Source organism: Chiloscyllium plagiosum, chromosome 38, assembly GCF_004010195.1.
Source record: "Chiloscyllium plagiosum isolate BGI_BamShark_2017 chromosome 38, ASM401019v2, whole genome shotgun sequence".
In the NCBI taxonomy this organism is placed as follows: domain Eukaryota; kingdom Metazoa; phylum Chordata; class Chondrichthyes; order Orectolobiformes; family Hemiscylliidae; genus Chiloscyllium; species Chiloscyllium plagiosum.
Window position 1 is genome coordinate 16,903,643 of NC_057747.1, and position 15,224 is coordinate 16,918,866.

The 15,224-nt window shown below is 39.1% G+C and overlaps 1 protein-coding gene across 17 annotated transcripts in view; it reads right to left on the minus strand.

The window, feature by feature from the left end:
• Positions 1-15,224, minus strand: part of dlg5a (discs, large homolog 5a (Drosophila)) — a 233,889-nt gene that overhangs the window by 3,337 nt on the left and 215,328 nt on the right. For all 17 annotated transcript variants that reach the window (XM_043678989.1, XM_043678987.1, XM_043678993.1 and 14 more), the window contains 5 exons: positions 13,498-13,694; positions 13,041-13,184; positions 11,784-11,911; positions 9,240-9,349; positions 8,487-8,599 (listed from right to left, as the gene is read on the minus strand). In XM_043678989.1, coding sequence (XP_043534924.1) covers positions 8,487-8,599; positions 9,240-9,349; positions 11,784-11,911; positions 13,041-13,184; positions 13,498-13,694 — 692 coding nt within the window. The remainder of the gene's footprint in view (positions 1-8,486; positions 8,600-9,239; positions 9,350-11,783; positions 11,912-13,040; positions 13,185-13,497; positions 13,695-15,224) is intronic.

A 15,224-nucleotide genomic window follows, 5' to 3' on the forward strand; every position in this document is an offset into this window, starting at 1 on the left:
TTAGTGGAATAGGAAGCAATCTATTTGACCTATTTATTTTGCTTCTGATTTTCAGCACCCTCCATAATGTTTTTACTAATATATTGCATACTTCATTTATTAGCTGGTGCTAAAAATGACCCTACTTATGGAACGCTAGTCACGTGAGTTATGCTTCAGTTGTTATTTAAATTATTTTGTTCCTGGAAAAGCAAAGAACAAAGTAAAATTTATGAGTGCAAATAATATGCAATAATTTATTCCAATTCTTATGCTAATTTATTTTTCGTTTTAATACATCCACCAGTTCAGGCATCCCAAGGTGAGCCCTGAACCTACCCATTTTAATTCATCAGATATGTGAGAAAATCACTGGATTTCCTATATCTACAGGGTTTTAACAATATTGAATATATGCTGTTTACATGACAGACAGCATATTTACAGAATATTCATAGATGTTCAGATCTTCTTTTTATAATATTCATTCATGTGATGCAGGAGTTTATTAATTGCCCATCCCTACTTACCCAGAGGACAGTTAAGAGTCAACCATGTTGCTGTGGGTCTGAATCACATGTAGACCAGACCAGGTAAGTACAGCAGTTTCCTTCTCTAAGGACATGAGTGAACCAGATGAGTTGCTCCTGACAATCAACAATGGTTTCATGATCATCATCCGACTCTTAATTCCAGATTTTTATTGGAATTAAACTACACCATCTGCCATGGTGGGATTTGAACCCGGGTCCCCAGAACATTACCTGCATCTCTGGGAGACTGATTACTAAACTCAGTCATCTCTGACTAAGCCCCCACTCTCTTCAACTGGTTCCTCATTTCCTGACCCACAGGCCTCAATCAGTGAAGATTGGGGACAATATTTCATCGAGACCAATACTCAACACTGAAGCCCCCCAAGGGTGCGTACTCACTGGATACCCATGACTGCATCGCCAAATACCAGACTAATGCCATTTACAAGTTCACTCATGACACCACCATAGTCAGTTGAATCTCAGGTGGCGACGAAACAGACGACAGACGGGAGGTGGAGGACCTGGAAAAATTGTGCACTGAGAACAACCTAGTTCTCAATGCCGAAAACCAATGAACACATTATTGACTTTCGGCTGGATGTTACTCATGCCCCCCCTACACATTAACAGCACAGAGGTGGAACGAGTGGAGAGTGTCAAGCTCCTGGGAGTGGTCATCCACAACAAGCTTTCTTGGACTCTTCATGTGGATGCACTGATTACAAAGGGCCAACAATGTCTCTTCTTCCTCAGGCAGCTGAGGAAATTTGGCATGACAGCAAATACTCTCGTCAACTTTTATAGGTGTGCCAGCGAGATCATTCTGTCTGGATATATCACTACCTGGTATGGCAACTGTACCATTCAAGATTGGAGACTGTTACAGAGGGTGGTGAACTCGGCCCGGACAATCACAAAGGCCAAAATCCCATCTATAGAATCCATCTACCAGGCCTGCTTGTCAAGGAAAGGCTGCCAGCATTCTCAAAGATCCATCCCACCCTGGCAATGTTTTTCTACAACCTCTACCATTGGGGAGAAGGTTCGGAAGCCTGAATACACGCACCAGCCGGTTTTGAAACAGTTTCTACCGTGCTGTTGTTAGAATACTGAATGGACACACAAAGTCTTAACATTCGCCTGCACCTGTATTTTTGTTTTTGCTACTGTTTACTGGTTATTTATTTCTCTTTGACATTTAACTAAGTGATCTGCCTGTAATGCAAGACGAAGCTTTTCACTGTGCCTCAGTACACGTGACAATAAATTCAATTCAATTCAATTCAGTCTAGCGATAATACGACAAGGCTAATGCCTCTCCTAAAAGAAAGGCAAAAAAAATGCATTAAATCTGTTAAAACCGTTTCAGGCAGAGCAAAGATATTTCAATGAGAACTTATTGCTACAGATGAAAACTTAAAAATTAGAAAGTGAAAGCCTTCTTGGGTAGTGCTGTAGTATCAATATACCATGATATGCTGCTTGAGAATAGATTTAATTCTCTCCATTGCATTGAATTGTTCATAAGTTAAGCACAGTAAACCACATCATGCTTGTCCAGTGTAATTTAAAAAATAATCAAGGGTTGTGGGTGTTGCTGTTGCAATAATTAATGGCTCTTCCCTAATTTTCCTGGAGAAAGAGATCCTGAGCTTCCATCTTGAAAAATCAGCTTTTGGCATATCAGACACCGACTGTGCTGTTCAGGATTTCCAGATTTTGACCGAGCGACTGTGAAGGAATGGCAATACTGTTTCATATCAAGATGGAGTGTGGCATGGAAGGGTATTTGGAGGTGCTGGTGTGCCCATGTATCTGCTGCCCTCGTTCTTCTGGGTAGTAGAGGTTGTGGGTTGGACGGTGCTATAAAAGGAGGCTTAATGTGTTACTGCAGTGCGTATATGTTACTATGCATTAAATGATGGAGGGTGTGAATGTTGAAATTACTTTCAATATCATAGTACAATGAATTGTACATTTGTGCATAAAATATTAAACTTAATCCAGAAGTTATTAGAGGTCTTTGCCTTTTTAACCACTGAAACCAACATGAACCATTACTAATTAAATAGTTCATATTGTCTTTATTCAACAGTTATAAAGGCAACATCTAATACCTGCAGTTAATCTAAATCTCAAAGGCATTTTTAGAATCAAGATAGATATTCTGGAGTTGTCTGCAGGGGAACCTCGATTATCCGAATACCAGATTATCTGAAGGAGATCGCGAGTTCCCGATAGAAACATTACATCAAAGTCATTTTTCTAAGCCTGATCGCGTGTTTTGTTTACATTGATTAAAAATGAACTCAGCTTACTGAAATGCTGCCGAGAACAGTCCTGGACAAAGATGGGAGCCCAAGTACCGTCTCCAAATGAATGACAGGTCGCCCTCTCTCTCACCCCTCCCACACTTTTTCTGGAGTTCTACACAGGGATGTAGCCTAAACCCCTCTTCCCCAGATAATCTCCTGTACAGAGCAAAGGTGGAACCTGAGAAAAAGTTGTAGTAAAAAGTTGTGCGCGCACTATTTGGAGACTCATCCCCCAAAGGCAGTAACAGTCTTCCTGATCATGTCCCATCTGGCTGCCCCCGAAGGGAAGATGGTGTGGATGGGGGGGTGTTCGGACGATGGCAGGGCTGGTCTGAGTTGGTGTAGATTGGGGCCCACGGGGGTGGGGTTGCTCATGCGTGCAATGTGCTGGTGCTTAGTCTCCTGAATGGGGACCAGACTTTAGCAAGTGCTCGCTTCCTCAATTCCATTGAACTCATGGGGGTGGGCATGGAGTGGCTTCAGCAATGCTGCAGGTTCCGTACATACAAGTTTGCATCTGCTCAGAAACAAACCCTGAGACAGAGAGAGGGAGCAAGGCAGGCAGAGTGAGGGAAAAAGAAACTTTGGAAAACTCCGAGCCCCAGAGGAGAGGCATTGATTCAATTAACCGAATAATCAATTATCTGAATGAAATAGTGCCCGCCCTTCTCGTTGGGATAATCGAGGTTCCTCTGTACTATAGTTGGAAATTTGCAGTAGCGTGATGGACACTGCCATCTAGTGTTATTATATTGTTAGCACACAAAAAGTGGCCAGTGAGTCATATGTGCTCTTGGAAGAGCAACAAAAAACAAAAGTGAAACAAAATCAATAACATTTAAATGTTTTAGAACTTAATTTCAAACCTTGAAATGCAGCACGCCACAAGAAACAGTTAAGCTGGTGTATGAATCTATGTTAAGGAGCTTAAATAAAGTTGAGCACTAAACACAACATAAAACTGACAGGCAAGAGGGCCTCAGATTTTCTAATGATTCTTTGTGAGAGGAGAGGATATTTCACTTGCTTTTCTTTCTGTTCATTTACAGCACCTACATGATCTCTAATGTCCTTAATTTCAATAATGTTTGAATACTGAAACAAGATAAATGGAGATTTTCTAAGTTTGGATAATTTGATCTGCTTTTGCAATGCACTGACTTTTAATAAAATTTATCACCATTTTATTTAATCTTTCCAGAAACAATAGTTTGTCCTATGACAATGATGCTAGATAGATTTTCTATTAATTGACTTATTTGTTAAGGATTAAACTTAATTTTAGATTTTGTCAAGTATACAGTGGCTGACAACTTACCAGCAAGTTTTAAAAAAGGACTTAAAAAGTCAAAATGAACAAACAGCAGATGTGACTGGTAGTCAGAATTGAGATCAAATGTCGTTCGACATTAAGAAAAAAGGGACCAGGTCATATTTACAAACATGCAATAATTAAAAAGTAAAAAGGCAAAGTCCTAGAAGATCAAAGAGCTGCTCTCTCATTAGAGGGGGAAGACTAGTGATGAGTTTAACCGGAGGGTGACCATGCCTCTGGTAAGGTTGAGAAGGTGGGTCCTCCATGGTAATCTCAGCCAGTGCGGGAACTGAATCTATGCTGTTGGCATCACTCTGCATCACAAACCAGTTGTCCAATCATCTAAACACCTAACCTCACTTGGGGTCCTTTAATTCAGTATTGGACTTCTAAAGAGATTTTGGACATGAACGGACTTTGTACCTGCGCTGTTGAATGAGAAAAGTTGTACAGGCTGAGCTTGTTTCCACTGGAATTTAGAAGGAGAAAGGATGACTTGAATGAAGTACATAAGATGCTCAATAATCTTAACAAGGTGCATATGGAGAGCATGTCTCCTCTTGTGAATGAGTCGAGAACTAGTGGACTCTGTTTAAAAATTAGGGACCACCCTTTTCAGACAGAGATCAGGAGACTTTTTTCTCTCTCAGAGAAGTTGTGAGATGTTAGAAGGTAATGGAGACAGGTAATTGAAGGTTTTTAAGATAGTGGTAGATAGATTGCTGTTAGGGAAGGGAAATTGTAGATGGGAATTGATTAGCCATGATATTTCTGACCCAAGGGGAAAAGCCCACTTCCGCTTCTAATTTATTTATATTCCTAAACTGAAGTTATATTTTGTGCCATTATATTTTAATCATACAGAACACTTCTTCATGCATGAATTAAATGAGATTGATCAATGTTCCAACAGGTATTTGTGTTTTGCTAAAAATCATACTGATGATCATACTGGTTAAGAAAGATGGTCAAAAGAGAGTATATCCAATCAAAAGCTACAGCATAGAAAGTGGTAAAAACTAGTGGTAGGCCTGCAGATCGGAACTTTAAGGAACCAATGAAGAATGAAAGATAAAGTAATAATGAGGGAGAAAACTGATCATGAAAGTAAACTGGAAAGAAATAGGAAATCAAATAACCAGAGCTTCTATGGGCACATAAAAGGGGGAAAAAAAGGTCGCTAAAGTAAGTGAATCCCTTCGAGGATGCAACTGGGAACCAATGATAAAGAACAAGGAAATGGCAAATAATTTGAACCAATATTTTGCATTGGTCTTTAAGGTGGAGAACACTATCAACATCCCAAAGATAACAGATGAGCAAGGTGTTAATATGAGGAAAGATCTTGTAACAATCTCTATCATAAGGATCAAGCTAATGAAACTAAGAGCATTCAAGGCCCATCTCCAAAGGTTTTAAAGGAACTGGCTGCAAAGATAATGGAGGAAATGGGACAAAACATTCCCGAACTCACTGAATTATGGGAGGGTCCCAGCAGAGCGGAAAACTGCTAACGTGACAACCCTGTTCAAGGAGGAGGGAAACAGAAAGCAGGAAACTCCAAGCCAGGTCACTTAACAGCTGCTGTGGAGTCCACTGAGTAAACTGAACATTTAGAAAAACACGACACAATCAAATAGAGTGAACATTTGCCAATGTTCTTTGGAGGATAAAACAAGCAGAGTTGATAAAGGAGAACTAGTAGATGCAGTGCATTTAGATTTCCCTGAGGCATTTCAGAAGATGCCACGAGTCATAGAGTGATATAGCAAGGAAACAGACGCCTCAGTCCAACTAGTCCATGCTGACCATGTTCTCAAACCAAAATAGTGCCACTTGACTGCATTTGGCCCATTTACCTCCAAATCCTTCCTATTCGTTAACGTAACCAAATGTCCTTTCCGTGTTGTAACTGTAATTGCAACCACCACTTCCTCTGGCAGTTCATTCCGTATACAAACCACTCTCAGTGTAAAAAGTTGTCCTGTGTCCTTTTTACATTTTTCTCCTCTCACCTTAAAAATATGCCCCATAATTTTGAACTCCACTCTATAGAAAAGACCCTTGCTATTCACCTTATCTATGTTCCTCTTGATTTTATAAACCTGTACAAGGTCACCCCTCAATCTCCTACACTCGCAACAAAAAACGTCACAGCATATCCAGCCTCTTTTTATAACTCGAACCCTCCATGTCCGGCAACATGCTGGTAAATCTTTTCTGGACCCTCTTCAATTTAATAATATCCGTCCTACAGCAGGGCGATCAGAACTATACAAGTTGTTCAGAAGAGGCCTCACTAATGTCCTGTACAACCTTAACATAACATCCCAATTCTGATAATCAAAGGTATGAGCAATGAAGGCAAGAATGTTAAATGCCTTCTTAACCGCTCTGTCTACTTATGAGGTAAATTTCAAATACTAATGTACCTGAACCCCTGAGTGTCTCTGTTCTACAACACTACCCATGGCCCTACCATTAACTGTGTAAGTCCTGCCCTTGTTTGTTTTACCAAAATACAATACCTCACATTTATCCAAATTAGACTCCATCTGCCACTCTTTGGCCTTATTAATCAAAATCTTTTTATTATCTTAGATAACCTTCTTCACTGCCCATTATACCACTGATTTTGGTGTCCGCAAACTTACTAACCGTGTCTCTTAAATTCCCACCCAAATAATTTATTTCAATGACAACCAAAAATGGACCCTGTGGAACACCACTGGTCACAGGCCACCAGTTTGAAAAACAATCCTTCACCACCACTCTGTTTCCTACCGTCAAGCCAATTTTGTAACCAAATGGAAAGCTCTCCCTTCAGAATTGATAAAGTGTGGCACTGGAAAAAGCACAGCAGGTCAGGCAGTATCTGAGGAGCAAGAGAGTCGATGTTTCGGACTTAACCCAAGCTCTCCTTGAATCCCATGTGATCTAACTGTAATAATTAGTCTATCATGCGGAACCCTGTCAAAGGCTTTACAAAAGTCATGTAAACAACGTCCACTGCTCTGCCCTCATCAATCATTTTGGTTCCTTCCTCAAAAAGCTCAATCAAGTTTATGAGACACAATTTCTCTCGCACAAAGCCACGCTGACTATTCTTAATCAGTCCTTGCCTCTCCAAACATTTGTAAATCCTATTTTTCAGAATCACCTCCAATAACTTACCCACTAGCAACGTCAGGCCCACAGGTCTACAGTTTGCAGGTTACTTGCACAAGAAAGGAGATCATGGTTTTGGGGGTAATGTAAGTGCATAGATTCAGGATTGATTAACATACATAAAACAGTGAATTGAGATTAATTGGTCTTTTTGAGGTTGGAAAGACGTAACTAGTAGAGTGCCACAAAGATCACACCATGGTATAACTCTCTCGACAGCAGAATCATTGCTGCCTCAGTTTAGTTGATTTATCTAAGATCTTTGACAGAATCTTGTTAAATATCAGTCTTAGTGTCCCAATTATTTACTGTCTATATTTTTGTTTGTCATTGAAATAAATGATTTGGGTGAAAATGTAGGTGATAGCAGACTATAACACATCCAAATTTGATGATACAAAAATAGGTGGAAGGGCACATTGCAAAGGGGGCAAAGGAATTTGCAGGGGATATAGATAGGTTGAGTGAGTGGGCAAAAGCTGGCAGATGGTGATTAATCTGGGCAAGTGTGGGATCATGCTGTGTAGCTCTATGACCTTGGTTGGAAGACTCAAAGTATACAATTATCAATTAAATTGAGAGAGGCTCTGAGAAAGTGCAGCACAGAAAGATCTGGGTAATCTTGTGATTGAAATGCACCTTTTCTGATGTTCTAATGTAAAGATTCCTTGACAATGGATTAACTACATCAGTTGGAGGGGGGGGGGGCGGGGGGGCGGAATATCTTGGGCAAGGAGACATAGTTACAGAATGGCATTTAAAACTGAGATGCAAAGGAATTTTTTTCTCCTGGGATGAATTCTCGAAATCAGAGAATTGTGATCACTGAGGTTATTTAAAAAGGGGTTCATAGATTTTTGAAATGTACGGGAGTTGATGGCTGTGCTACGCTGATACTAAAGAGGAATTGGGGGCTGCAGCAAATCAGCTGTGATATTGTTGAATGGCAGGGTGATTTTGAGGGACTGAATGGTCTACTCTTACTTATGTTCTTATGTAAAGATTCCTTGATACTGGGGATCAGCTACTAGAGCACTGATGATTGTCCAATAAAAATGAACAAATCAGTAATCTTGCATTTAAATAAACCTCTTCCCTTCAAAGTGAAGGTTAAAATGTGAACTGTAAGTCAAGATTAAGACTTGCAGTCGAACACAAACAGATCCTTACCTGTGAAAAACTTGGTATACTCCTGTTCAATCTTCTGAGCAGCCTCAAACTGTTCCTTGGAATGTTTTTTTTGTGTACCTTTGTCCCGCAGAAACACTGGATCCTTTTGCTCTCTGGTGATACAGTACAACTATTAGAATTTGCTAAAACCAGTGTAATGGCATTTTTAAAAAAGTCTAGGAGGTATGCACATTCACATAAACAAGTTATTGGTGTCTCCATTAAATACATTAAATATTTCAATAGCTTTTGTAATTTTCTATGCTATACTTTATTCAATAAAAACAATAGCAAATGGCACAATATTTTGTGTTATGAATAGAAAATGTTGGAAATACTCAGGTCAGGAAACATTTGTGAAGTTACTGAGGCATGTCAAATGACCTTTCATCAGAACTGATGTTGCCTGACCAGCTGAGTGTCTCATGGTTCTCCTGCTTTGCATCATTTACATTATAAAGAAAACATATAGACACAAAACAGATTGCATTAACATTTAAAAGATTATTATGTAGAATCTAAAACTGACATACATTAAACACCAGAAGAATACACATTGCGCAACCATAGAAATGTGTACATACACCTTCATTTTGATTCATATCATGTTTTTGTTAGCTCTGTATAATTTTAAACTTATACATTCTTCAACAGCAACTGATTATTGATAGCACATGCTATTCTGTATACAATCGTATTACATATCAACAAAGAAAAGCTACTTATTCATTTTAATGAATTGAATCCACTCACTTGATTTGTTTCAAGTTTTTGTACCGTATGAATATAACGATTGGATAGATGTGTATCCGGTGTAGACGCTCAATGGCATGTGGTGCAATATCAAGTAAACAGTGGCTGTCCTATAAATAAAATTTAAAAATTAAGAAAAGCAAACTTAATGGCAGCTAGTCACATTTTATAATGAACTACTATCTGCACTGGTGTCAGTTCTCGATCAGGGAGTCACAGGATAAAGGCCCACTTTAAAGACCTGAATACATAATCTAGAATGCTGCTTTAACGTAACATTGAAGGATTGCTACACTATCATCTTACAAATTATTTAGTAAACTAAGGTACCATCTATCATCTCAAGTAGATGAAAAGAATTCCATGGCTTTTCTTCAAAAAAGAGCAGGGATGTCCTGGCATGTTCGTGACCAGCAGTTATACCTCAACTGTAACTATCCGAGGTTGATCTCACTGCTGTTTACAGGACCTTTGTTCCATGCGAGTCGGTTGTCACATTTATCTCGAACAGTTGCAAAGTGCTTTGGGGTATCCTGCATGAGTGCTGTATAAATGCATATTCTCCCTTTCCTTCATGTCTTTGGGCAATTTAAATCATAGCTGCAATCTCATTGTTTTTAAACTTTAGAAAAAAACACTCATTAGAAACAGATGTTGAACAGTGCAGAGTTTGGAGCACCTGTCAAACTAAGCAATAAGATGTAGAGGTACCTCTGAACTGTTCCACATAACAGCCAAAATGTTATGGTACAAGGTTGAGGAACAATGCTGTGGTCACACAGAAGTGACATTGAAGACTGCATGATTCAAACAGCAGCAACATTACACATTTACTACGTAATACAAGAAGCTACCATATTTTGCTTTTCAATATCATAGTCATTGCCTCGCCACATAAGCATCCTTATCCAACAAATAAGTGTTCCCTTCCCAGGCAAATTGTCATCAATTTATACTTGTGTATTGAACAGGAATTGTTCAGAATATCAAAGATCAAATCGTCTTCTATCTATTATGGTCTGAAATGGGAAAGAAAAGTCAGCAAGAAATTGAGTAAAGAAAAGTTGACAAAAAAGTAAGATTTGCAAAATGGAAAAGTTTAGGGATCAGAATGCTGGTACGGCAACATGGCCAAACATCGCACGTCATATGTTGACATGTCATGTCGTCAGGAATATTGTGACATTCATTTATATCAAGGCAGGTGCATTTCTAACAAGTGGCTAAACTTTATCTCAAACTCACGCTTTGCTAGGACAGTGTGTGCTTCCTTGTAAACACTGCTGATTTAGTTATAAATAACGCTGCTTTCCTGAGGAATCCTTGCAAATACTGCTCGTATCTAGGAGTCCAGTATCACAATTTAGAAAAAAACATTCATATGTAAAATGTGATTTACCAATGACCAAGAAAGCTAATATGCCATTACATTGTTTTTTTAAAACTTCATTTATGGAATCAGGGTATCACCACTAACTAGGCCAGCATTTATTGCTCCACCCTAACAGTTAAGAATCAACCATATTGCTGTGGGTCTGGAGTCACATATAGGCTGGACCAGATACGGATAGCAGCCTCCTTCCCTAAAGGATCTTAGCGAACCAGATGGGTTTTTCCAACAATCAACAGTGGATTCATGGTCATCATTAGACTCTTCATTCTAGATTTTTAAAACATTTAAATTCCATCATCTGCTGTGGTGCTATTCAAACCCAGGTCCCCAGAACATTACCTGGGCCTCTGGATTAACAGTCCAGCAATATTATCATAGGCCATCACCTCCCCTGTTACATCAACCTCTGTGCATCGATCTGGAGGCATGCTACAGGTAGGTTTCCATAGAACCGCAGAAAAGTGACGGCACAGATTGAGGCCATTTAGCTCATTGTGCCTGCACCAGCTGAATAAACTAATTAGAATGCCCATTCTAATCCCACTTATCTGCACCTGGTCTGTAGCTTTGCAGGTTACACAGCTGCAGGTACAGATTCAGATTCCTTATAAATCTGTTGAGTGTTTCCACCTCATCTACAAAGTTTTGCAGTGAATTCCAGATACCCACCACCCTCTGGATGAAAAAGATTTCCCCCATGTCTCCTTTAAACCCTCTACCAATCACCTCAAATTTGTTGCGTCCTCTCTGCTTTGGGAAACAGGTTTCCCTGTCCACTGGATCCAAATTGTTCATTATTTTATACCCCATTATTAATTCACTTTTCAGCCTCCTCTGTTCGAAGGAAACATCTTTAACCTCTAAAATCTTTCTTCCTACCTTCAATTTGCTGTTTATTAACTTTCCTGTAAACTTACGTAGACAGGGATTTTTAGACTCCCGAGGACATGAAGCAGGAATAATGCTGTCTTCGTTAGAATTCATTTAACCTTACCATTGAGAATAGGATCACTCTAGATTCCAAGGAATCTTACAACTTTTGAAATGCTCTAAAGTAACTTGATTAAACTGATAATATTAGTTGGCATTGGTAACCTTAAGTAGAAATTATCAAATTATATAAATCACAGAAATTGAGGGGAGAGAGGCACCTTCTCGGTTATTTCTTTAATGGAGGCAACAGTTGTGACATCAAAATGGCCACTTCTCCTCTTGTAATCAATGAAGAGATAGTCTGCAACTCCTCGCTCAATGGCCTGCTGGGAAGCTTTCATAACCTCTGAACATAAAAACAGAAACACAGATAAGAATGTATCTGTCTTCAAACACATCAATTTTATCTGCATGGCTAATACCAACTACTCATTAGGGGGGGGGGGGAGGTGGGATTTGACTGTTCTAGGGGATGAATCACAAAAGGTTAGCATGCAGTAAGTACAGTAAATCCGCTGTATCCGCAAAGTCATGTGTCACAAATTCACCTTGGTGCGTCAAAAATTAAGTAACAATGAAAATCGATATCCGTTAGCAAAAAATCACCGATCTTTAACGAACTCCGCACTCTCAAATTTCATCATTTGCGAGGGTTGTCAGGGATTGAACCCTCGCAGAAAAGCTAATAGAATGTTATTGTTTAATACAAGAGGAAATGAATACGGAAGTATGTAGTCATGCTTCAGTTTTACCGGGTACTGGTGAGATCACACTTCTTGGGTGCTGCGTATGGTACGGGTATTCATATTTAAGGAACTATGTAAATAGCTTAGAGATACTGCAGAGAAAATTTACCAGACTAATGTATGATTGCATTCTGAGGAGAGGCTTGTATCTTCTGGAGGTTAGAGTAAAATGTGACCCGATTGACACACAAGATCCTGAGGGGTCATAACAGGGCACGTATGAAAAGGATATTTCCTCTACTGGAAGAACCCAGAATTAGGGGTTACTGTTTCAAAATAAGGGGCAAACCATTTCAGAGAGCTAACAGGAATTTTTTTGCCCTGCAGAGTGTTGATGGGCTTTGAAATTTTCTCCCTTGGAAGGGGTTGTAAGCAGAGCCCTTGAATATTTATGTAGGAGAGGAAGATAAATTCTCAATAAGCAAGAAGGTGAAAGGTTATCATCGGTACATAAGAAAGTGGAGTAAACAGTTCAGTCACTACCTTAGTGAATGACAAAGTAGGTTTGAGGAGCCAAGTAGCATACTCCTGCTCCCATATCATATGATTATATTGCTAAAACTATTCTTTGAAATATGATCAAGATTGACAGAAATATTTTAAGTGCAGATAAAATACTTATTTTCAGCAATCATAAACAATTGTTGACATGCATATAAACCTCTGAAGAAACCACAGAATTACAACTATATATTTGAAATTAAAGCAAATCTGCAGATTTATACTAACCTAGTGGACATCTGCAGAATTTTCCAGAGGAATCTTTAACTAACATGTCCTTCACAGCATCCACTAATGGTCCCAAAATAAGCACAGGCCTTGGTGAGGTGCACTCTATTTTCTGCACTCTTTGATAAGCCAGACTTCCACAATCTATCAATGAAAATACGTTTCAACATACAGTTGGCTTTAAAAATCCAAAACAGCAAAGATGATTGACAAATCAGAACCGCATTTAGTAATTAAATCAGAACAATCAGATAAAGAATCCTTTGCAACTCCTGCGATAATCTTATACCTTGGGAATTACTGATCAAAGTCCCGATCAGTGAATTAAAGCAGGTTGCATTTCACTCCATCTAATACATTTGGCAATAAGATAACTAACATTGCAAATAAGCCATCATTAACATCTGAAGTTGGCTGATCAACTAGAATCATCTCTTGACAAAAATTGTCAAAATACCTTCCAACAAAGGGATAGAATCAGTGCTTATGGCATCAAGAGCCAACATCTCCTTTCCATCTTTCGAGTTATTCCGTTTATGTTTTTTATTTCGCCGGAAGAATGATCTTCGGGCTGCTGCTGACAGTGTCTTCACCGAGCCATTTTCATCCTTGACCTCTGACATACTGTGTCTTCTGCAAAATTCCTGATCCATCCTGCCAGAATAAAACAATTTAGCAGCATTCCATGGTTAAAAATAAGATGAGAATTCTAAAGTAAGGCAGTGGGTATGCAGTGGCAGTCAAACACAATAAGAATTATTTGTGACATGTAAACTCTGCGGTCATATGCAAAAATGCAAAAAGCCAATTTGAGCACAGCAACGTGTCACAAATCATAATGTAACAAATAACTCAGTTTGTCTGTTTGCTTGCTGAGTTGGTGGGTTTGTTTTCAGACGTTTCGTCACCATGCTAGGTAACATCATCAACGAGCCTCCGGTGAATTGGTGTTCTGTCCCTGCTTGCTGTTTTGTGTGTCTTGGTTTGCTGTGGTGGGTGATATCATTTCTGAGAGGCTGGTAAATGGGGTCCAAATCAATACGTTTGTTAATACAGTTCTGGTTTGAAAGTCAGGCCTCTAGAAATTCCTGTGTGTGTCTTTGTTTGGCCTGTCCCAGGATGGATGCATTGTCCCAATCAGACTGGTGTCCCTCTTTGTCTGTGTGTATGGATACCAATGATAGTTGGTCATGTCTTTTAATGGCTATTTTGTGCTCATGTATCTGGTGGCTAGTTTCCTGCCAGTTTGTCCAATATTTGTTGCAGTCCTTGCAGGGTATTTTGCATAATACATTCATTCTGCTAGTTGTGGGTATGGGATTCTTTAAATTAAGTAGTTGTTTAGTGTGACCATACATCAAAGACATTTCAGAGATGATCACGCGACTACGCTGACCCCTAGGCATCATGGTAACCCACATATCTACTACCACACTAAAGAAAACAAAAATGAGGTAAGGAGTAGACAACATAAGGCAATAGCAATGATGAGAGAAATGGGAAAGAGATACACTTGAATTGATGATGTTCAAAAGAAAATAAATAATGTATGTAGGCAGGCTAAATAAAATTCATATAATAAGATAGGTGGAGCACTGGAGCTGGAAAGAAATCAACACATGCAAGGAAGGCACAAAAAAGGTGACATCTATGAGAGATATAAACAGTGGATATAAAGAACACATAATGATCCACAATAACAATTCTGGCATTACAAATCATTATTATTAAAGTGAAAGAGTCCCTAGCTCAGTCTTTCAATCTCAAGACTCTTACTATAACATTACTCACCTTAAAATTCTGGGATATGAAACTAATGTAACCTGTACTCAGTTGTACCTAAAAGGAGCAGTCATGTTCCTACTGGTTCCAAATTATGAACCATAAAAGGCAATTCAAAATTACCATAAAAAGCTACTTATCAGTATATTCTACAAAACAATGTGCGTTGCATGTGACATGTCACCATTACGTGGTAGATCAATAATTGTACAGGATTACTCCCATCTTCAATGAAGCTTCAGGATCTATTTATAAATATCGATTTGATCATTTTTGACTTGGCACTAAGCTGAAAATGGCAAATGGGAAATACTTGGGGCAACATGCTCACAGGTGAAACAATTCGACTTTCTAGGATGTAAGCAGCAGAAAAGATCCAGACTTGCCTGTATTTTCCGTACC